At 44.7% G+C, this 24,758-nt stretch overlaps 1 protein-coding gene across 1 annotated transcript; it reads right to left on the reverse strand.

The window, feature by feature from the left end:
- Window positions 1-11,951: 11,951 nt before the first annotated feature.
- On the reverse strand, window positions 11,952-22,396 carry Lmo2 (LIM domain only 2). The gene is made up of 4 exons (XM_046455803.1): window positions 22,375-22,396; window positions 22,026-22,251; window positions 17,343-17,558; window positions 11,952-12,952 (listed from the first exon to the last, which is right to left on the reverse strand). Exons 1-4 carry the CDS (start codon window positions 22,379-22,381, stop codon window positions 12,733-12,735), a joined length of 669 nt encoding a protein of 222 aa, XP_046311759.1. The 5' UTR covers window positions 22,382-22,396; the 3' UTR covers window positions 11,952-12,732.
- Window positions 22,397-24,758: the final 2,362 nt, after the last annotated feature.

Here is a 24,758-nt window from a genome sequence, read left to right on the forward strand (position 1 = left end):
GATCGCAAGTTCGAGGCCAGCCTTGCCAACTTGATGAGACCTCACCTCAAAATAAATAATAGAAAGGGATGAAGATGTAGCTCAGTGGGAAAGCTCCCCTAGGTTCATTCCCCAGTATCACAAAAGTAAAACAAACAAAAAACCCACATAAGTATTTGCATATAACTAATGCACATCCCACATGTTTAAATTTATCTCTAGATTACTGGTCACACCTAATTCAATGTAATAGCATATCAATAGTTCTTATATGTATTAGGGAGAATGACAAGCAAAGTTTGTACATGTTCAGTACAGATCCAGGGGTTTTTGCTTTGTTTTTGGTTTGGATACTGGGGATTGAACTCAGGGACCATTGAGCCACATCCCCAGCCCTATGTTGTATGTTATTTAGAGACAGGGTCTCACTGAGTTGCTTAGCACCTCGATTTTGCTGAGGCTGGCTTTGAACTCATGATTCTCCTGCCTCTGCTTCCCAAGCTACAGGGATTACAGGGGTGTGCCACTGCTCCTGGTAGATGCAGGTTTTTAAGAAATATTTTCAATCTGTAGTTGGCTGAATTTGTGCATGCAGAACCCAGGACAGACGCACAAATATACCCAGCATTCACTGGGCAGCAGACTTGGTTCCCATTCTTTCTCTCTCACACAACCACCCTGTGAGGTACGTGGGTGTGTAGGGATTGTTATTCTAATTTTTATAATTGTGAGAAATAATTTATACATTGCCTTGTTTCTGCTACACAGGTACCTTGACAGACTGTCAAAAAGGGATGAATAGATAAAAATTCATCAACAACATACCCCCAGATCCAGTCTTTCTAGTTTCATGAATTTAGGGATTTTAGAGAACTTATGACATCAGGTTAATGCTCAAATAGCCAAGATAAATTCAGCAATAGAATCCATCCAATCTCATGAAACTTGCCCAGGAATGTGGTCAGAGGTCCGTACTGAGATATTCTGATTATCTTAAAGGTGTTTTGCTGGCTGCAGCAAAATAACCGGGGGGGGGGGGGGGGGGGGGGGGGGTGACAAATAACTTGTGTACGTTGATACAGCAGGAGTAGGAGCCGTTTATTGTAGGACAGGAGCAGTATTTATACATTCCACACAGCTTATCTAATTAGCATAAACTAGATACAGCAGTCAACCAATCAGGAATCTCCACACTCAATGGCTCGCTTTTGTTACTTCTCAAACCACTCCCTCTGGCATTTTGCCAGGCACCATCCAGACTTGTTTACGAACTCTAACATTCCCCTGGCAAAATGCCAGGTGTTATTTTGACTTGTTTACAGACTCTAACATTTTGCTACAGAGTCAGAATTACAGCCAGCCAGCATGGAGAACACTAGTCCTTACCAACCAGCAATTGTTTCATTTGCAGCTGTTTTTCCTGGAGCAACAACCAACTGGTGTGCCGGGGAGCCCAGGTATGCCTGGAAAGGGTTACGTTGGGTCCTATATGGCCAATACCCCTGGAAAGGCTGCTGGGCCATAGGAAGCTTCCCCCTTTACTGCAGGGGTTCTGTTGGGGCTGGGGCATGGAAACAGTCGGGAAACACAAGTACAGAATGTCTTCTTTTTACTTGTTCTTAACTGGGAATGAGAATTCAACCAAAATGTCCATTTCAATTCCTCATGGGCACACAAATGAGAAAATCATTCATAAAACAAGTCTCTCAAAAATAATTCAGGATTATGCCTGTTCTAATCTTGAAGAGTTCCTTTAAGAAAATCGTATTTTGGTGGTCTCTCTCTCTCTCTCTCTCCCCCTCCCCCCACCCCCACCATGTGTGTGTATTTTTAAAGTGACACACAGGTCAGCCCTCTAGAATTTATTGCTGCCCTCTTGCCTTATTACTAGGCCAGGATGGCCTACAAGAGGTGCCAGGGGAGTCCACTCAGCAGGCCTCCTTTATTCCACACAATCTAGAGAGTCAGGTCCTCATGCTTGCAGTTAGCCACAGACATACCATCTTACTGGCATCCCATAGATACTAACCAAACTTAAGAGAGATTAAATTATAACCCAGAATACAATTTTAACATTCTAAATTCAAATGATTCAGAGAACTGGATGTTCCTGGGTCCACTCTCCCTGTAAGCAACTCATGAGGGAAGGCAGCCATAAGAGAAGGTAGCTGAGTGAGTTGAGGAGGCTGTTGAATAAGAACAAAGGCAGAAGGCTTAGAAATTGCTCTGAGTTCATGACTGGATTATCTGACATTGTATAAGGTGATTATATATGTGTGTGTATGTGTGTGTGTACATATACATATATATATATATAATTTGTTTAATTATATATAATTTAATAATAATCTGTAACATTCTGTTATTACTCTTGTGTTATACCTGAGGAGGAGACTAAGACTCAGAGAATTAAATTACCCAGTATCACACAGCTTTATGTGTGAGAGTAATATGGTTCAAAGATCAGAAAAGCGTATATTAATATATTCTAGTTCTATCAGTAAGAAATCATATCTAACATTTTAAAATAAGTTTTATTGAGATATGATTTACATATGACAAAATTCACTGTTTATTTTTTTACACAGAGCTATGGATAGAATCCAGGGCCTTGCTCCTGCTAGGCCCTCAGCCCAAACTTCACCCATGTTAAGTATTCAACATGTCTTAACAAATTTGCAATCATGTAACCATGACCACAGTCATAATAGAGAACAATATCACTCTGCCCTCATCCCCACATCCTAGCAACCATTGCCTTGGTTTTTGATCATATGGCAGTCCCTTTCCTTGAGTTTGTATAAATAGAATCACTCTGTATGTCGTTTTTGTGTCTGGGTTCTAGCTTAGTGCAAAGCTTTTGAGGTCCATTTATGTTTTGTCTATCAGTAGGGTTCTTCTTTTTATTGCTGAGTAGTTTTCCATTTGTATATCTTCTTTAGTGAAGTTATCTATTCAAATCGTTGAGTTCCCTTCTAATGAATTGTAAGAATTCTTTATGTATTCAGTATGCAAGTCCTTTACATTTTTTGCAAGTATTTTCTCCTTGTGTATACCATTTAGAGAAAGTTTGTGCTTACTTCTTCCTAGTGAGACAGGGAAGTCACTGACCCAATGCAAATTTTTATTATAATATCTTGGACCAGGAGTAGTGGTCATTCCTGGACCGTGTGTTATAGATCCAGAACCTGTATAAGTGGTGGCCTGAGGTTCTCAGGGGAGACTTTTGTCTCATCCAGCATCCAGACAGAGATCACAGACTTCCTTGGCATCTCTGTCTGCCTATGGAATTTTTAGTCCACCCTTTAACTATGGATACGGCCCTTTTCCATCTCTATTTTACTTAGGTTTCTCACTCCGGACCTCCTGTATACAGCAATCCTCAGCTCTTATCCTTGCATGAAACTGCAGAGTAGTGATCAGAGGAGAATCTCAGCAAGTTTTCTGAACTCTGCTCTGGACCTAATAGTTTCTATATTTGCTTTTTCTGCAAATCAATTTTGCATTTAAAATATCTTTGAACTTACAGGTGGTGTAGGCTATTGTAGGCCTCTGTCTTGCTCAAATGAAACATTCTCCAGTTTAGATTTTATTTCATCTTTGAATACAGCTGGTCTGACTCATTGCATCTTCCCCATCTTCAGTTGTGCTGGGTTGGTTCCTCTCTGGTCATCTTCTTTTCGTATCAGCCATGGTGGGTGGCTTCCCCAGATTCACATTCTTGTCTAATGATCCCAGTTGGCCAGCAGTTACTATGATCTTGTCTCCTCAATCACCAAATAATGCAGGAAAGATTGTGTCCATATTCAAATGGACTTTTTCTTTTCTTAGCTCATTCCTTCTAATCACATTAAGCAATCAAAACTTTAGAGAACAAGCAAATTGTTTTGTAAGAGATACTCTAAAGCAATATTTCTTCAATGAAACATTATGCCCAGGATGGTTTAAAAGCTTCTAGTAATAGTGATGATTAAAAAAAACATAACATTTTTTAGTGCCTATTAAGTCATCTTAGCTACCTCTGAAAGCTTATCTGCATCATTTGTCTCCATCTCCATTGTAAATACCTAGTCCAAGCTACCACCATCCCTCACCTAAATTACATAATAGCCTACACCCGATCTGTCTAGAGTCCTGCAAGCACACAGCAGCTTGAGTGATATTTTAAAACTCTTTTGTCAGAGTATGTATCCCACACCTGTAATCCCTGCGGCTCGGGAGGCTGAGGCAGGAGGATTGTGAGTTCAAAGCCAGGCTCAGCAATTTAGCAAGGCCCTAAGCAACTTAGCCAGATCCTGTCTCGAAATAAAATATTAAAAGGTCAGGGGATGTGACTCAATGGTTAAGCGCCCCTAGGTTCAATCCCTGGTACCAAAAAGGAACAGAAGAAAGAAAAAAATCATAAAGGCTCCGCACTTCAGTTAGAATAAAATCTGAGATCATCTGCAGATTTAGAAGATTCTGTGGGATTTGGCCTCATGGACCTCCTTTCCTTTCTGGATACTTTGGACTTCTTGGTGTTGTCTGAACTCTCCAAACTTGTTCTTGAATTATGACCTCTTTAAATTATGGCCGTGTCTATTCCCTCTGTTCTTAAGTGTCTATATGGCTGGATCCTTCCTGGCATTTGGCCCTAGCTCAAAGCCACTTCCACATGGAGGCCTTCCCCAACCAGCCCTTCCCAAGTGAAAACATCCCTCCACACCCCTTTGCTGTCTCTCACATGATCCTCTCTTACCTTCTTAATTTCATTTGCCATTATCTGAAATGAACATGTTCACTTATTTGGGTATTGATTTATTTTGTCTCCTCCCTCTGGAAGGTAAGTGCTGTGACGACAGGGACTCTGTCTTGCTCACCCCTGGGTCTTCATCACCAAGAACAGTGCCTGGCCCACGGGAAACGCTCAATTCATATTTATTGAATGCATGCGTCAATGCCAGGAGCTATTCTCATTGCTTTCGGTAGATTTACCCATAATTTTTACAATAATATGCTAAAGTAAGTATTGTTGTCATCCCTATTTTACAGATGAGAAGACTGTTCATAACCAGACCCAGGTCCATTGGTCTCCAGAGCCCATTCATCTACACTACAGCCTCTGCCATTTTGTCAGGTAACATTAAATGTCATTTTTAAAAACGTTCCACGTTGGCAAATGCTTTGGACATTGTTTTCATTGATTACATCAGGATTTGAATTCTCTCTCTCTCTCTCTCTCTCTCTCTCTCTCTCTCTATATATATATATATATATATATATATATATATATATATTTAGGTGTAGATGGACACAACACAATGCCTTTATTTTTATGTGGTGCTGAGGATCGAACCCGGGACCCACCCGTGCTAGGCGAGCGCTCTACTGCTGAGCCACAATCTCAGCCCCAGGATTTGAATTCTTTCTCCTTGGAGAAATAATCTCCAGCAGGCAGAGAAACATCTCTCATTTTATCATATGAAATGAAATTGGGTTTAAATAAATCAATGAAGCTAGCGGCCACATAGTGTGTCTGGAGTGAGATGGCTGGATTGGGTAAAGTTCAGCCTTTCCCCCAGCCTCAATTTATCTCTTCTATAAAATTAGAATAGAAGTATCTTCTGCTTAGGGTTTTGGTAAAGACCATAATATTCATAGGATGGTGCATTTGCATGTCAAATGCTTAATAAACATTGATTGTGATAATGCTGCCAAGAATCAGAATTTTCTTGCTGGAAAACTCTTAAGAGACAGTTTACCACTGATCGAGAGCTTAGACTGGATAATCTCCAAAGCCTTTTTACCTCTCCACTAAGACTGCATGATTCCGATCATTGCTTTTCAATCTCTCTGTGGGTGGGACCCATTTTTTTAAAAAAATTTCAATCCACCATGAACCGAACTTTTGTATAATGCCACAAAAATTGGATGACTAGAACCACACAACTTTTAAAAAGCCACTCAAAATAAAAGTCCCAAATGGTTATCATTAGATGCAACAGACATGAAATTACTTCTTCAGATTGCCATAAAAGTTTCTAAATGTGTTTTAATTATAGCTCGTTGCATAAGAAATTACCCCAAAACTCAGTGACTTAAAACAACAATTATCTATCTTACACAATTTCTGTGGGTTAGAAATTCAGGAGCAGTTATGTTAACTGATTCTGGGAGTTTCTTGTGAGAGTGTATCAAGATACAAGCCTGAAGGCCTGGAGTGGAGGATCGGCTTTCCAGGTGCCTCATTTACATGATTGGCAAATGAGTGCTGGCTGTTGGCAAGAGGCCTGGGTTCCTCCTTCACCCACAGGGACCTCCCCACAGGGCTGTCTGTGTGTCTTCATAGCGTGGCAGCTGGTTTCTTTCAGAACAGTGATCCAAAGACGGCAAGTTAGAAGTCGGACAGTCTTTTCTAACCTACCCTCAGAAATCACATTTCATCAACTGTTCAGTATCCTCCTACAGGTTAGACACAGGAGCCCTACTTGACATAGGTGGAGGAGGCAGCAATCACTGGGGACATCTTAACGAACGAACGGCTACCACAAATGCTCCTGACTTCCACATTTACCTGTCTGTCACCCAAGTTCTGAGTACCAAAAATTCCTAGAGATAATGGAAGTTCCTTGTTTTGCAAATGAGGAAACTAGAATCTGATGAAAGACATGTCCCTAAATAGTTGCAAAATCTGGACTCTTGATTTCAGCGACCTCTCACGTAGCCTTCATATCTGTTTTACCGACTGTATAACGAATGGGGAGCTGTTGCTTCGAGCAGCTCACTAAGCAATCGGAATGACTGGGGTGGGGACACTGACATGCTGAGATACTGCTGTTGTGGGTTCTCTTGGGATCACCACAAAGCCATCTTCAAGGTGGCCGTCAAATAGGACTATTCAGTGAGCCAAGTTCAAAAGTGTCACAATGTGACAATGGAAATTGATTTAAGCTTCAAAGATTCTTATTAACTTAGAGAAATGATGATTTTCCAGAAGAATTAATACATAGCCACTGGTAGAGAACAGAAGAGACTTTAGGGCTTTGAAGCATCTTTTCACTCAGTTTCACTCAGTTTCACTCAGTTCTTAGATGTACATATAAAGTGTGCTAGTTTAGATTCCTGTCCCAATAATTCGCACATTTCATGGCCGAGTGATTAAATCTTGATGCTAATCACAAAGGAAATGTGGATATTTTTGTAAGCTCATTGAATGAGGTTGAGAAATAACCTGCTTTATACTAAGCAAATCCTCCTGAACACATTGCTCACATTATGCGGATGTGTGCAGAGGGGTTACTTGCTTGGGATAGAGTCTCTATTTATATGGTCGACAGTACATTAAAATTGTGACAAATGAATATGGTGTATCACTCAATTCTGGACTATATTTTTCTTCTCCTTCATCTCCCTTATTCTCCTAATTGAATCAAAAACCCTAAACAAGAAAAAGCGAAGCATCCTTAGTTTAAAAACAACTTTATGTTTGGAAATAGTTCCAAACGTAGAAAGGTTACAAGGTTACAAGAATAATAGGCATGTCTTTTCTTAGATTTGCTTTTTTTTTTTTTTTTTTTTTTTGGTTATAGGGATTGAACTCAGGGGCACTCCACCACTTAGCCACATCTCCAGCCTTATTTTGTATTTTATTTAGAAATGGTATCACAGAGTTGCTTAGCACTTCACTTTTGCTGAGGCTGGCTTTGAACTCGTGATACTCCTGTCTCAGCCTCCTGAACCACTGGGATTATAAGTGCGTGGCACTGCACCCGGATAGATTGGCCTTTTGTTAATTTTTTAAGTACTGGGGTTTGAACCCAAGCACATTCTGCCACTGACCTACATCCCCATCGCTTTTGAGATAGGGTCTTGCTAAGTTCCTGAAGTTCTCACTAAATTGCTGGGACTGGCCTCAGGCTTTCCATCCTCCTGCCTCAGCCTCCCCCAAGTTGCTAGGATTATGGGTGCATGCCTCAGCATCTGGCTCATCTCCCCTATTATAGAATCACCAGGCTTCCCTCTTACCTGTTCATCCCATAAAAATATATTCTTCTTTTCCCATATGTGTAACTTTGGCCTAATGCCATCAGTGATGGTAAAGAACTAGGTGCTTTACAAATATGAACTCCTGAAATCCACACAACAGCCTCCTGTGACAATTCCTATTTATTGTCACCACTGAGAAAACTGAAGCCCAGACAGGTTAAGGAACTTGCCTGAGGTCCTACAGCTAATAAGGGACAGAAGTGCCTCAACTAAGGCTCTTAACCCTGTGCTCTGCTAGTTTGAGAAAAGGCCTTCTTCCCAAATGAAGTTTTAAAGTACAGAACAAAATTTAAAAGAAAACAAAGTATATTAGGCAATAAATGCTACAAAAGTTTCTGAGCGTCTAAAATCATTTCAACATATACTATGTGTCAGGCAGGGCTAGGGTCTGGAGAAACAGGGACAAATGAGTCTCTCTCTCTCTCTCTCTCTCTCTCTCTCTCTCTCTCAATGGAATCTTCCTGTGTTGTCTGGCTGACCTTGAACGTCTGAATTCCCGTAGTCCTCCTGGCTCAGTTTCCCAAGTTTCTGGGATTAGAACCTCATGCCACCGCACTTGGCTTAGCTGCAATTTCTTTTTATTTGGGTGGGGGTACTGGGGATTGAACCCAAGGTGCTTTACTACTGAGCTACATCGCCCAGCCCTTTTTATTTTTTTAAATAGTTTCTTGCTAAGTTGCTGAGGGCCTCACTAAATTGCTGAGGCTGGCCTTGAACTTGTGATCCTCCTGTCTCAGCCTCTTGAGTCGCTGGGATTACACTGCACCCCACTGGCTGCAATTTCTTAGTGAAATCAGGAAACAACTTTCACAAGCACAAGTGGAGGAAGGGGCATTGCTCAGGACGGTGTAGATTGCTGGGCCTCAGGGAAGAGAACTTGATCCTGTGGATACACAGTTCAACCCTGGAGCTGGCCTATTTCTAGCCTCTATCCTCTCCTATCAATTAGGAGACTCCTAGGCACTGCAGTCTGAGACCCACCAGGTGAGTAGCTGCAAATGGGGTCATCGAAGAGGAGGGGCTTGAACTGAGAGTCCAGGGTGAGGTGAAGTCAGAAATCAGCAGTGTTCACTCAGACCCATGTCTTTGCCTGTAAAGGAACTGAGTTTACATGTCACCCTCCCAGAAAGTGACAAAATCATGTTTTTTTGTTTTGTTTTGTTTTGTTTTTAGCAGTGTTGAGGATCGAACCCAGGACCTGATGCATGACAGGAAGCGCTCTATCACTGAGTGACAGTGGTAGCTTAGTTCCAGAAGAGGAATTGAAACCCCTCACCCAGATGATGGCCTCAGCCCCTCCCCAACCAATGCCCAAACCACCACCCATAAACTCTGGGCTTACCTGCAGACTTGCTCTACCTACTTAAGGCCTCTGATCTTTGCCCATCCTACTCCCAGGTCTAGGACCATTTCAAATGTCACCTCCTCTTTACTTCAGACAGCTGCCCTTGGGCTAATTTCCCCTCCTCTGTGTTTCCGTAGCAGTTTTTACATATCTTCGTTACTGTGCTTTGTTTCCAGTTCTGGCCAAACTAAATTCAAATAGCCTCCAATAATCTGGGGTGAAAGGTCTTGGTTTTCCTTTTTCTGTGGATGAGAAAGTGCCTGTGGGGTGAGGTGAGCTAGTGGAGGCAGCAGCGCACAGGGCAGAGAGTCCTGGGTTAAGCCAGCTGCTGCTTATTGGCCACAGGACCTCAGGAAAGTGACTTCACCTGTCCATGCTTGGGTTTCCTCAACTGTGACTGCTCAATTGACAACAAGTAGCAATCGACACAGAGGGCTATTATGTGGATTCAAGGAGTTAATAGTTACAAAGTGACCTAGAAGAATGCCTGGAATTCGGGAAGTGCTGTGTAAATGTTTCCGAAGTCATTTGTCATTGAAGTTCAAGTCCAAGACTTCGGATGTAATGCTTTTCCCAAGTGCTTTACTTTAACTTTGTAGGACTTCCAAGTTTTCCTGAGAAGTCTGATTCTTTAATTAGAGGCAGCAACGAAAGGTTTGAGCAGAAGACACTAATGAAGTGGGAGAAAGAGAAATGTTGCTGCAAACTGCTGAATCAAGGTGTAGGTCTGGGGAGGGTCTAGGGCGTGCAGTACAGAACCAGGCACTGACCACCAGAGGGGACTCCAGGAGATGGTTCCCTCTTTATAAATCTCTGAATGCCCTTCCTTGCAGGTCAGTTGTGGGTTAGACATTTTGGCACCTGGGCGACTTGCTACAAAGACTCTGCCTGAGCATTCTTGATTCTGCAAAATGGTGCTGCTGACAACTGCCAAGTGTCAGGTTCCTGCTTTGCTGAGGATGGAGAAGGGCTTGGCTGATTTCTTAAAATTTACGAGTGTTGCTACAATAGGGATTAGGAATAAAGCTTACATTTCCAAGGCAAGAAACTTAATACTACTTATAAGATCATTGCATAAATAAAAATCAATAATTATTATTACTAACATTGATATGATTAAAAATGATGACTTGAATTGCAATTGATCTGGTAGGCAAAGCCCAAGATGAACATTAGCTGAGTGATAAAGAATATGTAAGTTTTCAGTTTAGGGCTCATGGGTAAACAGTGTTTGACAACATATAGAAGAGTTATTCACTGATTAATCTGCTTGTCAAATACTGAATATTAACTTAGAATGCAAGTCTTCCTACCTGGGGGATGATTTAAAACAGCCATTCTCAAATTGTTTTTTTAAATTTGTTTAGTTGTTGATAGACCTTTATTTTAATCATTTATTTATATGTGGTGCTGGGAACCGAACCCAGTGCCTCACACATGCCAGGCAAGCGCTCTACCACTGAGCCACAACCCCAGAGCCCCCGTCTTCTCAAATTTGAGCTTGAGTCAGAATCACCCTCAGAGCTTGTTAAAACACAAATTACTGAGGCCCATCCCCAAAGTTTCTGATTCAGGGTGTTAAGGTGAAGCCCATGAATCTGCGAATCTTTTTAGCAAGTTTCCCAGGTGATGCTGATACTGCTGGTTCAGGGACCGAAGTTTGAGAACTGCTGAGTTGGAGCAAATGTCCCCTCGCCGGCAGCACATCCCCACCACCTGTGCTGGGATGCGATCTAATTGGATTTGTTTTAAATAGGCCACCTTAAGCAGTCAAATTTCCCAACCACTTTTAGTGTGTTACAGGCCAAAAGAGACATTACTTCATTATTTCTCCTCTAGAAGAAAAAGAAAAAAAAAAGCCTTAGTGATAGAGCCTTTAAAGGACTCGGTTAATTAGCTGTAGCCCTAGCTGCATGTTTCTGACATCTTGATAATTAAACACATTTAGACTTCTTGTTGTTTGCCAATCTTTTCATGAAATAATTGAAAAGCACATTCTTGGTGGAGGCTTCTCCTTCACCAGGATGCTCTGGGGCCAGTGTGCTGAGAGGTGAAGACCAGCAGGTGGCGCTTGGAGTCAGTTCATGATGGCAGCCAGGATGGAATGAAGGCAAAGCAGCCAAGATGCCTGCTTTAAATCCTCCAAGTAAGGTCCCCTTAACCGCTTGTCATAAAATACCCTGAGACACACGTCTTGGAAAATCGAAGTGTCAAGCTCAGCATCTTTGCCACATTTCAAACTAGGTAATTACCTTCTCTCCCAAAGGGAATCTGTTTTATGTATTTGTGTGCTTTCTAGGTTACAAGTTCCCCAAAGGCAATGATCTTGCTGCCTTCCTCTCCCTCCATACAATGCTGAAGTGAAATGCACATTTTACAATAACAATTTAATTATTCTACATCCCTCTGAGCTGCGTGATGACCTGTTATATAATTGCCAGTAATATAGAAACCTATATAAACCTCATATACACCCTTGCAATAAATTGAGGTTTTTATTTGACCTAGAAGTAAAAGGCTTATTTACTCCTCCTTTACTACAGAAAGAGCAGACTGTTTTCCCGCCATCCCAGATTGTAAGTCATTATCAAACAACACTGCATTTTGGTCGGTCATTTTTATTGTCTGCAGAAGTGTTTTTTTTTTCTTTACTACACACAACAAATACTTTGATATAATCTAAGATAATAAAATAGTTGAACAACTTTGATTTTTTTTTAGATTTACATTTGTATAGAAACAATCTGTGGAACGCCTCACCTTAAAATGAAGGTGTCTAAAAACAGTAATTCATCAGCATTGCTTTAAATAATTGGTTAAAAGTTGTGGTCTCTATTCCCAACTGAAATGTGTCTCCATGCAGTTTCCCTTGGGTCCAAAGCTTAAGGCCTTGAGAGGGTGGCCAAGGACAAAAAGATGGCCACTCTCCTCTCTGTCCTTTCCCTGTGTAGAGGAGAGTGATTGGAACAGGGTTGTTACAAAAGCCAGGGACAAATGAAATCAATTGCACATCTCTTGTTTGCAAACATCAAAGTCATAAAGAGTCTTTATACAGCAACTCTCATCTATAGACGGGAAATTCCATCATGATGGCACAGTGCCTGTTTGCCCCCAAATGTTCCATTCTTCCTCTAATCATGTCAGTTACTATGGATAGGCTGTGGCCATCAGTTCTCTCTAAGGGCTGCTCCTTTGTCTCACTGAAGTCTTGGCCCTTGGATTATTTCAATCAGATGCTACAGCTTGGTGCCCAGTTAAGGGTCCACCATCCCCCAAGAAATGCCTTGCCCTACCCTCAAATCCCCAAAGTGCCTAAGAGTGAAGACCCCCATGGAGACAGTGTCTTTAGTGAATACCTCCCAAAGATGCCTGGGGACTCTGGCCTATATCATCCCGTTGATCTTAGTCCACTCGTAGATGTCCTGTTCGCACACGATGTCGGAGTTGATGAGGAGATATCTGTCCCCAACACAGAAGTGCTTCTGACAGGCGGCGCATTTGAAACACTCCAGGTGGTACACTTTATCCTTCACCCGCATGGTCATCTCATAGGCACGGATCCGCTTGTCACAGGATGCGCACAGACCATCTTGGCCAAAAAGCCTGTGACAAAAAGAAAGAAAAACTAAGATTCAGGGCAGAGGCAAATACCAAGAGAAGGGGCTGAGCAATGCAATGGGTTCCATCACAAAGGTTAAACTCCCGGGAAGCCAGGAAGCTAGGGAAAGCTGGACCAGTCTTTTCCAGGATGCAAAGAGTAGGCTGAGTGACACTGTGGCATTTCCTTTGGTGTTACTCCTTCCTCTTCTGAGCCTGCTCCCTGCCTTCAGCAACCACTCGCCATACCTCTAGGCTGCCCAGACTACCACTGTGGAAGAGACCCAGCTGAAGTGACTTGTGAGGGTCCCCTCCCAGGGGAACTTGCACTATAGAAGGGGAGCTGGAATGAGAGCCTTGGGCTCCTTTGAGAGGCGACCAGGAGTCTTTCTGAAGCCCCCAACTCTACCATGTTGACCGCCACTATTTTACCCACAGGGAGGTGGGCCTTGAATTCCCCACAAGTTGCCAAGCCCACTGCCCGGCTGCCAGGAGCTGCAGGAGTCTCCCTGCAGACACATGGGAGAATTAATTGTGCCTCAGAGACCTAGAGAACTAACAGCATCTCTCTACAATGAACAGAAGGTCTTAATTCATGGTCCTCACCACCCCCTTGGCATGAATCTCTGGGGACACCTCTCTTCTAACATCTAAATCAGGACTCTCCCTAGCCTCAGCAGTTTAACCACTTATTTCAAGCAATATTCAGTATCAGGGTGGGAGATGCGACTTGAGAGAGGTCAGTGTGATGCTTCTCAAAGTACTGGTCCCAGGAACCAGCAGTCAGCTTTGCCCAGAACTTAAATACACATTCTCAGCCCTGTACCCCAACCTGACAGAAATGCTGGGGAGAAGGTTCAGCAGTCTGTGTATTAAGGAGCCCTTTTAGAGCACTCTGATGCAGGCTCAAGTTTGAGAATAAGCCTTCTGAAATAGAATAACACAATCCTGGGATCAGAAGACCCAGACTCCAGAACCAGCCCTGAGTGCCTAAGTGACTCTGGTCTGGCCTTCGATTTTTCTGAGCCTCAGTGAATTGGCAGCAGTCTCAGTATCTTCCTCACTCCTGGCTATCAGAAGCATCATAAGGGCACATCAGGGCACCAAGAATCCAGGGCTAAGCCAACACCAGCTATATTTGCACAGATCCCAAGTGTGATCCAGCCATGCCTGTCTGTTGCACATCAATTTTCACACATGGCTGGTTACATAGCTTGTTAGCAGGTAGTTTCCACCTAAGACCTTTAGGACCATTTTAGGTAGATGTTTGTTCTTATGGGAAGTTTTTATTAACTTAAGAAAATTGGATAATCCATTGGTTCATTCTTAGAATTTGCAGGGAGGTGAGGGCAATTGCCAATATTTGGGCAAAATGAGTGAATGGCCTCAGAAGAGGTGGTCGGTGGGTAGAGAACTCACTGTCAGCACCAGCGCCAGTTCAGTTCCCCCAGATTCCAGCTTTCCACTGGGTGATCTCCGAGTATTTTCAAAGCACCGCCTGGGAGCAAAACTCATTAGTGGGGGAGAACATTTTATCCCACCGTAGCAGATGGTGGAGCTGTAGGTAACCGTAGCATTGGAGGTCACCGAGTGGAACGAGTTCTGGTTTCCTGACTGTTCAGTAAGTAAAGCTGGGGCCTAAGCAAAACGTACAGCTGAGAGAACAGTGTGCTTGGATCTGAGTCCAACTGCCTGAGGTGCGGGAACCTTAAGGAAGGAGGGAGCTTATTAGAGGGCAGTCAGGGGGTAAATTACAGCACATCAGGCAGCTAATGAAGGGAAAAACAAAGAACAAATATTTGGGAAACAAGTTCAGGTCCCAGCATCACGTCTAGCCAGGTCACTTCAGCAAATGACATCCCCTGCTCACACTTCTCTGTCTTCGGCTATAAAGCAAAGGGCCCTGTAGCCCCTTCCAACTCAGGTACTTTGGGAGTCTAATAGTGGTAAAACTAAACCAGGATACTTAACTGCAGCATTAACCTCAGGAACAAAGAATTGGTGTCTCAGGCTGGGTATCCCAGGAGCAGACCCTGTGGTGAGGATTTATGTGCAAATGATTCACTAAGGCTGCCCCAGGGGAGAGGTGGCAGAGGGGGAGGAAACCAAGCTGTTGCAGTCTCAGGAAGAGCCCTTGGAGGTAGCTCTGGCCTGATGCTCAGGGAACTCTGCAATGTAAGTCACAAGTCACATTTCCAAGTCTCCCTGGTCCTAGGCAAGGCTGTGGGGCTCTGGGACTCCTGCAGTGTGTGTCTCTGGCTAAGGCCCACAGGGGTCTAGTGGGGACCTGCACACTCCTGCTCTAATAGATGCTGGTTAGATGCAGGTGCTGGCTGCTGAAAGTATACCTACGGGGGACAAAGGGGTGCTGCTGCACACAAAGAATCGAATCCAGGGATCTGGGTTGGGCACCAACTAATGGCTGCAGTTATGTTCCCAGCAACACAACAGCAGCAGGGTTTAAGTTCTTTATGGGGGTCTCATGAGTGTTTGAGGCTAAATGTCTGAAAAGGACTGTATCAGGCGAGTTGGCCATTGGAAATTCCCACAGGGAGCTTATTCTAGGGTAAAGAGGGACTGAACCCCATTAGAGGACCCACTGAGTCATTCCTCCAACTTCCCTTGTTCAATTCAAGATACCGCCAGATATGCTAATGATGCTAGCAAACAAGTCCCCAGCTAAAGGACCATCCCTGCAGCAAAAATCATTTTTCTCCTCTGTCAAGAGGTGTCACATCTTAAGCTTTCTGCTGCCCATTTTAATAACAATAATATAAATATTAAAGGATGGAGGTGACGCCTGCACTAACGCAGAGTTAATTAACATGTTGCCTGGGAATGTAGCGGGGAGAAGAATTATTTCATGTCACCAAGACACAAGTTAATTAACACTGGGTTCTCCCAGACTATTTTTTCCTCTCCTTTTTGAAAATGGAAAAGATTAACAAGCCCAGGCAGCACTGATTTTATTCTTGAATGTTATATAAAACCGTGGAGATAGGGAGAAACCCGGCTCTTTTGACCTTACTGTATCTGCACTTCATTTAATAAGATTCAAATGATTCGACAGGGATGTAGTCAGGGGCCCAGTGGGAATCATTTACCCAGTCTGCTTTCTGACTGATTTGGCAGACTGGGACTGAGCAAAACCAGGTCTGTATTTATTGAGTTCTATTTTCTTGTGACTTAAAAAAAAGAAAAGAAAAATGAACAAAATGATAATCGTGATCTGGGGAAAAAACCCTATTTTTTCAGAACAGCTAAATTTACAAAAACTTTATCTGGGAATTTTTTTGGGGGAGGGAGCTAATTCTATCAGTTTTTGAGTAAATACCTGCAGCATTCCCCCTGCCCTTCACATTATAGTGTTTTTAGGGCAGATTAGGGATGAAGCTGCCCTAGTAGTAGCTTCCATGGGCTGGATGAGCCTAATGTTTTAGGGCTGCATGCTCTGCAGACCCTCTGCCACAGGAAGATGGCCAAGAACTGACAGCTACACAGTTGAGCAGATCTGACAGCAGAGGGCACAGAATTACCTCTGTGCCCTAATATGGCACAGCTAATATAGAAGTATGAGATACTAGAACATTCCAGGCAAAGGTATTCATTGAGAGATGGAAAATTCCCATGACCGATAGTATGACCCAGGGCAGAAAAGATGTCCTCAGCTCCCGTCCCACTCTGTGTTGTAAACTTCCTAGTCTACTCTTCCATTCTTTCATCTTCTTGTCCATTAGATTGGAAACTACTTCATGACACCGTCAGGAGGGCAAATTATAGAGGCAGCTAATGTCTACTTGACATGCACACACTTAGCCAAGTCCTCCACATGTATTATTCCATCCGCGCCTCCCCACTTCCTTGGAAGCAGGTACTGTTACTAGCTCCATTTTGCAGATGAGGAAACTGAGGATTCCAGAAGCTTGCCCAAGGTTATGGAGCTAGGAGATAATGGTGCTGGAACTCAACCTCCCCTGACGCGGGGGCCTTTGCCTTTATGTGCGTTGAATGTCGCCTTCCTACCACAAGAGTCGATGCTTGGAGCTCCATGGTGAGAATATGCTATTATTAAATTTCTCATCACGTAATATTGGAATCATACAAAAGATTTTTTATAACCTATATATGTTTTGAAGTATTAAAATGAGCTCCCAAGAACCCACCCCCAAACTTCTTTACAGCGCCCCCCCCCAGTTCCTATGGCACCCCCTTATGTCCCTCCCCAATCCCATCCCCTATCTGTCTCCAGGGAGAACCACTATTCTGACTTCTGAGTTTATTCTTCTCTTGCCTCCACTGCCCAACCTCCTGCGGGCAGGCACCTCAGAGCCCAAGTGGGAGCTGGGGCCATACCCCAGACTCAGATGTGCCAGGGCTTGGGAGGGTCGGGAGGTACCTGAGATAGTCCCTTCGGCAGAGCTTCCGGCCCAGCTTGTAGTAGAGGCGCCGGCCCACCTCACCCAGCCGGCAGCCACAGAGGTCACAGCTGAGGCAGTCCTCATGCCAGTACTGGTCGATGGCCTTCAGGAAGTAGCGGTCCCCAATGTTCTGCTGGCAGCCACCGCATGTCAGCAGGGATGGGGGGATCTGCAGCACCTCATCCACTGGTTCCCTGGAGAGGAGGCCAAGCATTAGGGACAAGTTTACCAGGAGGAAGAAGGGCCCTGGGGCTCAGGAATCTCTCTGGGCCAAACAGGGAAACTTACTCCATTGCCTCCTGGTAACAGAAGGAGAAGGGACAGGACAACACACTCCAAGGTCAGATTGCCCAGAGACCCTGGCAGCCTTGAGTTAAGACAGAAGAGAGCTAGACCTCACGTCCTAGATCCTGGAAGTAACCTCAAGGCACCCAGAGGCATCCAAGGTGCCTGCAGGTGGCGCTGGACCCCTACCCACCACCCAGCACCATTGGGGACACCTCTGGCCTCCCTTTTGCTCCTCCCACCTTCTCCTCCTAGTGTCCTATGTCTTCCCAGTCCTCCCTCTTTTTGTTCCTCCTGTACCCAGGACCCTAGGCACTGCCTAAGCACAGAGAAAGCACCTGGCACCAAAGGAGTTGCTTGCTGTGGGGACATGTGACTACCGAGAGTGCTAAAATCTGCAAATCCCCCACTGAAGCCCCATGTCAGTGCACCTTAAGCCCCCCCACACCCCCACAACTCACAAAAACAGAGAGGATGCAGAAAGAAGAAGGCAACTCAAATTTTATGTTAGGTTGCTTTCTCTTTCCAAGAGAAAAACTTCATCAGGATAAAATAGGAATTCTCATTTTCTTTTAACAGAAATTCTACATCCCATCCTTTCTGAATGAATCCTTGGGGGAAAATCGCAGATATTAAGGCCACAGTCAAACTGATGTAGGACATCAGTTACACTTTCCTTACATGAAAATTTTTACAACGGCAAAACTGATTTGAATAAAGATGACTTAGGAAAGAAAGTGGGAAGGGGATGAAAACAGTGATCTTAAAGAAAAGAGTGGAAGGCAATTAAACAGCCAAAGGAATCTCAATCCAGGCAATTCCTTCACAATGAGGTTTTTTTTTACAAAGCCATGCGTATGGGCTCCTGTTCACTTTACTTCACTAGAACCTGAACACTTTTGATTTAAATTACTGCCAAAAGAGAAAAGGAGTGGAAGGAATGATTCTAGCACCTGCTGGGAGATAGGAAAAACTTGTTGGTTTGTAATAATTAACATGTGCTGTCTGGAATCTTGTTCAAATACAAATCTATTTTTTTTAAGTCTATTATGTTTTTAAAAATGGACCTTCTTCCAATTGTGAAATTCCCAAAGGGACTTTCCTCTTGGGAACCTTGGAACTATAAATCTGTGTCTCCTATTTCTAGCTGGCACTCTTACCAGGTGACCTTGTGTCCTAATTGGCCTGAACCCACAAAGCTCAGCACCTATTATACTTAGGGACAATAAGACTCAGGGCATCAGTGTTTACAGCACTTTTACAACTTCAGGTGACTCTGTCCAGGAATGGATGAAGTACTCCTTAAAAATAGTTAATTAAGGATGCTGGAATTAAATCCATGCTTTGCAGACAGAGTATAAGATTGTCTTCTTTTAATAAAAGGAAAAGTGAAGCTGAAGCCAGTTTCTTTTTTTTAAGTATTTTATTTTTTAGTTACAGTTGGACACAATACCTTTATTTTATTTATAATTATATGGTGCTGAGGATCGAACCCAGGGCCTCAAACATGCTAGGCGAGTGCTCTACTGCTGAGCCCCAGCCCCCTGAAGCCAGTTTCTTTCGGGGGGGGGGGGGGGTGGAATCAAGACCTTAAATATTTTTAAAGAATTCACTGAGGTCTTTGTTTTTATAGATTTACATAAGAACTTTGATTCTGACTTCTTTCTGACTTCTAAAAAATAGCAAATACCCTTGGCCATTTCTCCTGCATCAATTTAGAACTGCTTCTCTTCTTTCCACAGCCCAGTCTTACTTTGGGCTTTTAAAGCACTCATGGAGCCACAACCATGCTGGATGCCCCTGATGCTGCTGCTCACCATCTGTGAAGGAGGAAAATTTGCACTCAACTGATGCAAAACTGCCTTTAAAAATGAACTCCTTGGACTGGGGTTGTGGCTCAGTGGTAGAGCACTTGCCTCGCATGTGTGAGGCACTGGGTTTGATTCTCAGCATATAAATAAATGAATAAAATAAGGGCTCATCAACATCTAAAAAATATTTTTAAAAAATGAACTGCTCTTGTTACTCACAGGGTGGCAGAAGGGCCACCAACTGCATGACAGAGGAAATCTCCGTGTTCATGAACACTGGCTGGCTTTCTGTCGATAAACTTCATTTGCATATGCCTCGGGAAGTTTTTATCTGTATTTGGAGGTATGAATGTCATGACTCAAGTTGGCTTCCAACAAGCATGCAAGAAGCATCTAGCAAGGCATCAAGACCCAGTAAAAATGTAAAGCAAAAAGAGCAACAACAACGGTGATGGGCTGAGACAGAGGACAGACTAAGATACTGGCTCCAGCTATCTTTTTATAATTAATGATAAAGTCGGGGCTGGGGTTGTGGCTCAGGGGTAGAGCGCTTGCCTAGCATGCGTGAGGCACTGAGTTCGAGTTCAATTCCCAGCACCACATAAAAATAAATGCATTCTGTCCATCTAAGCTAAAAAAAATTAAAAAAAATGAATGATAAAGTCACATTATTTTGGGGGGAATGATTCAAGCCAATGACTGAGGGAGATTCACCCTCAAATTAGTATTTGACATCCTCCCAGAGCCTATCCTGGATTTCTGATAAAAATTCTCAATAATCTCCAAGAGAAAGGAGGAAAGATGGGCTGCAGCGACTTCTCACCTGGGCACACAGCAGAGGAAGGATGGGATACATGTACCCCCACAGCAAGTATCTGCTGTATTATGAAGTTAGGATGTTTCCATTTTCTAATCTCAGGGCGAAAAGCACAAACTTTGGAAAGAGCAAACTTCCTTTAGGTAACCAAACCCTCCAGATGTATCTTCTAATAAGTCCTGCTGCCTGGAAAAGACACTAGGCACAAATTCCTAGGATCTGCTCCCTTACTGTATGACTATGGTTTTGCCCAGTCTCTGAAAACTCAGGGCTCGGCTGTAATTCTAGATACACACACACACACACACACACACACATACATACATACATACACACACACACACATACTTTAAATCCACTGTTTGCATATACTTAAAAAGAAAAAAAAGGAATGTTATTTTTCTCCTGAGAATTGGATTAAGGAAGCTGGGTCTTTGTTAAAAGAAACCTAGCTCCTCATAGAGCTGGTGTCTTAACCTTCAAGACTCAAGAGTAATGTTTATAATCTCATTGGATCCTGGTACTTCCTGTGTTTTATGAGAACATGCTGAGTTTTTATGCTGGCAACTGAGGGTAAAAACCCAGGTAAATAAACACCATAGAAGGCTGAAATTGGGGAGGGGGGTACGTGACTTCAAGCAGGAAAGCACGATTCTTTTAAAGCAGGAAAAGAAAAAAACAAAACAAATGCCTCTTAAAAGCACAAATGGACAAGTCATTAACCAGCTCCTTTGGTCTTGTGTAACAAATCCCTTCAAAGGATTAGATGGGGACTTCAAAGGAATAAAAATTCAAAACCAGTCAGCTAATGACTCTTAAAAGGGCATTTGTGTTGAGGAAAAATGATACGTTAAACACCCTTTGCTCCCCACGTTAACACTAGAGAATGGGTTGGGATATAGGTTGGGAATAGGGAATGTTCAACACAAACCAGAGCAGGGGTTCGAAAAATTGCAGCACATGGTCATTAGAGCTCTGGTTTCTCCACCCCGCAATCCTTTGAAAGTGTGACATAAAAGAGAAAAAGAAAAAAACTTGTGAGACTCCACTCTCCAGAAAAAATACACCTATACTACACAAAATGGTGCGCTAATTTTTAAGGTTCACAGACCCCCATCGGTGGATTCCGGGTGGGGAGCCAGTGCAAATACCCAAATTAATTCCGGATTAGTTGTTCTAGAAGTCTCTGGAGCCCAGAGCAAGCTCCCAGGTGAACAGGTGGACCTCTGGTGCGCTGGTTACCCACGCTGCTGACAGCCGCTCCACCTGCGGACCCGGAAAGGGGCCATCGGGGACTCCGGAGGCCTTCACTTGAAATATCCCCCTTTCCAGGACCAAATGGACAAAACGAAAGGGAGCCAAGAAAGGGCAAGAAGGGAGAAGGAAGCAGAATAAAGCCCTGAACACTCTCCGGGCTCCACCTGCGCTCCTCCGAGCTCCCCGGTGCCCGCGCCAGTGCAAACTTTCTGGCCCGCGGTGGCTTTGGGGAACGTCCCAGGTAGCCCTTTGGGGGCCCGCAGAGGGACTGGGCCGGATCAGGTTCCTGTCCCCTTCCGCCCGGTGGGTCTCCGGGTGCCCTCAGAGAGTCACTCGCGAGGAAGGGGGAGCCCCGCGCAAGGCAGAGGGGTCCAAGGACACGGTGCAGGCGCGCACCTGGAGCCCCTCGCGGGCCGCCGGCGCCACCCGGTCGCTCCGGGGCGCGTGGCCGCGGACACCGTGGGTGGCAGGGGCAAGGGCGCCACACTTACTCAGTCGGGTCCAGGCTCTTCCTCTCGATGGCCGAGGACATTGGGGAGGGAGGCGGCGTGCCGGGCGGCGGGGGCGCTCCCTTTGTGACGCGGGGCTGACCGGCTGCTGGGGCTCGGACCCCCTCGGGTGCTCGGGCGCCGCCGCCGCCGCTCCTGCGCCTCCTCTTGCTCCGGCGCTCCGGCGGCGAGCTCGCCCCTCCGCGCTCAAGGACAGTCACCGCGCTCCCTTCAAACGCCAAAGAGAGAGAGCGAATCACCGGGCTGCGGGCGCGCGGCGGCCGAGACGGGGGCCGGGGAGCGCAGCCTGGCCCCGGGCGGCTGCAGCAGCTGCTGCTACTCAGGACTTAACCTTCCATCCCGGTCCCGCCGCCGCGCCGCCGCCGCCCGGTCCCGCTCGCGCGCTGTCGCCAGCTCCGCGTCGCCCGCGGGGATGGTGCGCGCCCGCCCGGCTGCCGGGAGCCCCTCGCACCTTCGGCCAGTGTCGCGGCGCGCCGCTCGCTGCCGAGGGCAGAGAGGGGGCGGCGGCCTGGGGGCGGGGAGGGGACCTAGCCTCTCTCCCCGGGCTTCCTCCTCTCTCGGGAAGGTCTATTTTCGCTCAGCTTCCCTCTGTCTCTGGTTTCATTTCCTTTTTCCTGATCACGATTCAAATACAATAGAAGGAAATCACATTTAAAGAGACAGATGCCCGTCCCCCCTCCCCTTTTTTTTCTTCCTATTTTTTTTAACGGGGCTCCTGGGGATTAGCAATACAAACAGCAGCAGCAGCAGGACTGACTTGCCTTCTTAAAGGGGCCAGCGTCGGGGACAGAGTCGCTCAGTGAACACCTATCCTTGGAGAGGAGGCTAGGCTGCCACTAAATCATTCCTCAAGGCTTCCCCTCTTCCGCGTTTCCCTTTTGGTTTAACTAAGGCCGAAAGTATCCACCCGGCATCTCAAGCAATAAAGAATGTGAAATAAGCACCTACAGGAATGCAGGCGTTCCGAGTGGCTGTCGCGCGCGCCCGTCCCGGGTTCGAGGTCCCAGGTCCACGGTCGCGGTGCGCGCGGATGCCCCGGACAGCGCGGCTCTGCTGGCGGCGGGCTTGTAGCTGCGTCTGCGCTCCAGAGAGGCAACTGGAGCTGTGCGAGCAGGGAACGCACGGGCTGGGTACGCCTGAGCAGTGCTGGGGACAGCTAATCCTGTAGGGAGGGTGGCTGGGAGGGACCACGTTGGTCTGGGTCTCCTCTCCATCTGCTGGCGGCAGAACTCCCTCCCTCAGCATCTTTCAAAGAGCGAACTCCTGCGGTTAGACTAACCCCCTGTAAAGTGCCAGTAATACCCGACCAGAGAAAGTGTTTTTCCAAAGATCAAGAACATTAGTTGAGAGATGATTTTTGCCCTAAGTCAAAGAAAACGAAGGCAGACCTCATTTGGACATTCAGGTTTCTCCTTCAAGCTCGAGGCTGAGTTCTAGGAAGAGAAAGGAATGCCGAAGGGGAGAGGAGGAGGCAAATAGGTTGCCCTTCCATGGAGAAAAACTTGAGTACCTCTGGGCCTCAGAGTTCCGTGAAAATGTCTGCGTTCAGAAATTATTATTCAAGGCCCATTTGTGTATGATGCAAGTCATCAGGCTTGTAAAGAGGAAACGATCAAGTACTTTCAGAATCTGTAGTTTTTATATGAATAGCATGGATCATCACGGTCACAGACATTTTATTCCCATTTGAAGCTTTATCTTCCCTGTTCAGAGCCAGATCCTCACACATATGACCTGAAATTACCATTGTCTTTGGATTCTTGTCATTTTCTTGTCTCCCTAAGCTAAGGCTTGGGTCCCTAATTTGTATGATTAAAACCTGTGTGTGTGTGTGTGTGTGTGTGTAACTGCCCTTTTGTATGCTTATGTCAAAGGAAGCCTCATAGGCACTTTTGGGTCCAAGGTGGACCTTCAGTATGTACAAATGACAATTTCCTGATCAGACCTTGTTTTCAACTTAAAAAAGAAAATCCCTAGAATTTTTAGCCAAGCCTAAATTATGTGATAAATATGTAATCACTCTACTTTCATATCTATCAGAAAGGGGAATAAATATATAGGTTGTGATTGACATTCTAACTATAATGAGTCAATGTGATAATTAACTGGAACTCTGGAACCAGGCTACCTGGGTTTGACTTAGGTTCTTAACTCATCAGCTAACGTGAGCAGGGAAAATTACTAAATCTAAGGAGGTACTGTTTGGTAAGTGGTTGAGTAATCCAGCTGCTTCTGTTCTAACCCACTTTGAACCACCTGTGTGAACTTGGGCTAACAACAGGATCCTCATCTATAAAATGAGAATGACAGGATTGATTACATGGATTGCTGTAAGGATTAAACAAATTAATGTGTGCAAAGTGTGGCATATAGATTTGTAATGGGATCAGGGTAATAATTGTTACAAAATGTATTGCATGGAAAGCAATGGACATATATTAAATTATCATAAATGGCAGTTGCTATGTTTTTTCAAAAAGATTATTGAGATAAAACAAGTTGGAAATTAAATCTAAAGTTTAAATGGAGATTTTAAATAAGAATTTCTCACTCAAATTTAAACAAACAGCTATTTCCCAGTGTGTGTGTGTGTGTGTGTGTGTGTTGGGTCTTGTTTGAGACAGGGTCTGACTATGTTGCCTAGGCTGACTTCAAACTCACAATCCCCCAGCCTCGGCCTCCTGAATAACTGGGACTGCAGGCACACACCATTGC

Source organism: Marmota monax, unplaced genomic scaffold (genome assembly GCF_021218885.2).
Source record: "Marmota monax isolate L192 unplaced genomic scaffold, Marmota_monax_Labrador192_F-V1.1 WCK01_AAM20220418_F8-fsc00047, whole genome shotgun sequence".
Taxonomy (NCBI): domain Eukaryota; kingdom Metazoa; phylum Chordata; class Mammalia; order Rodentia; family Sciuridae; genus Marmota; species Marmota monax.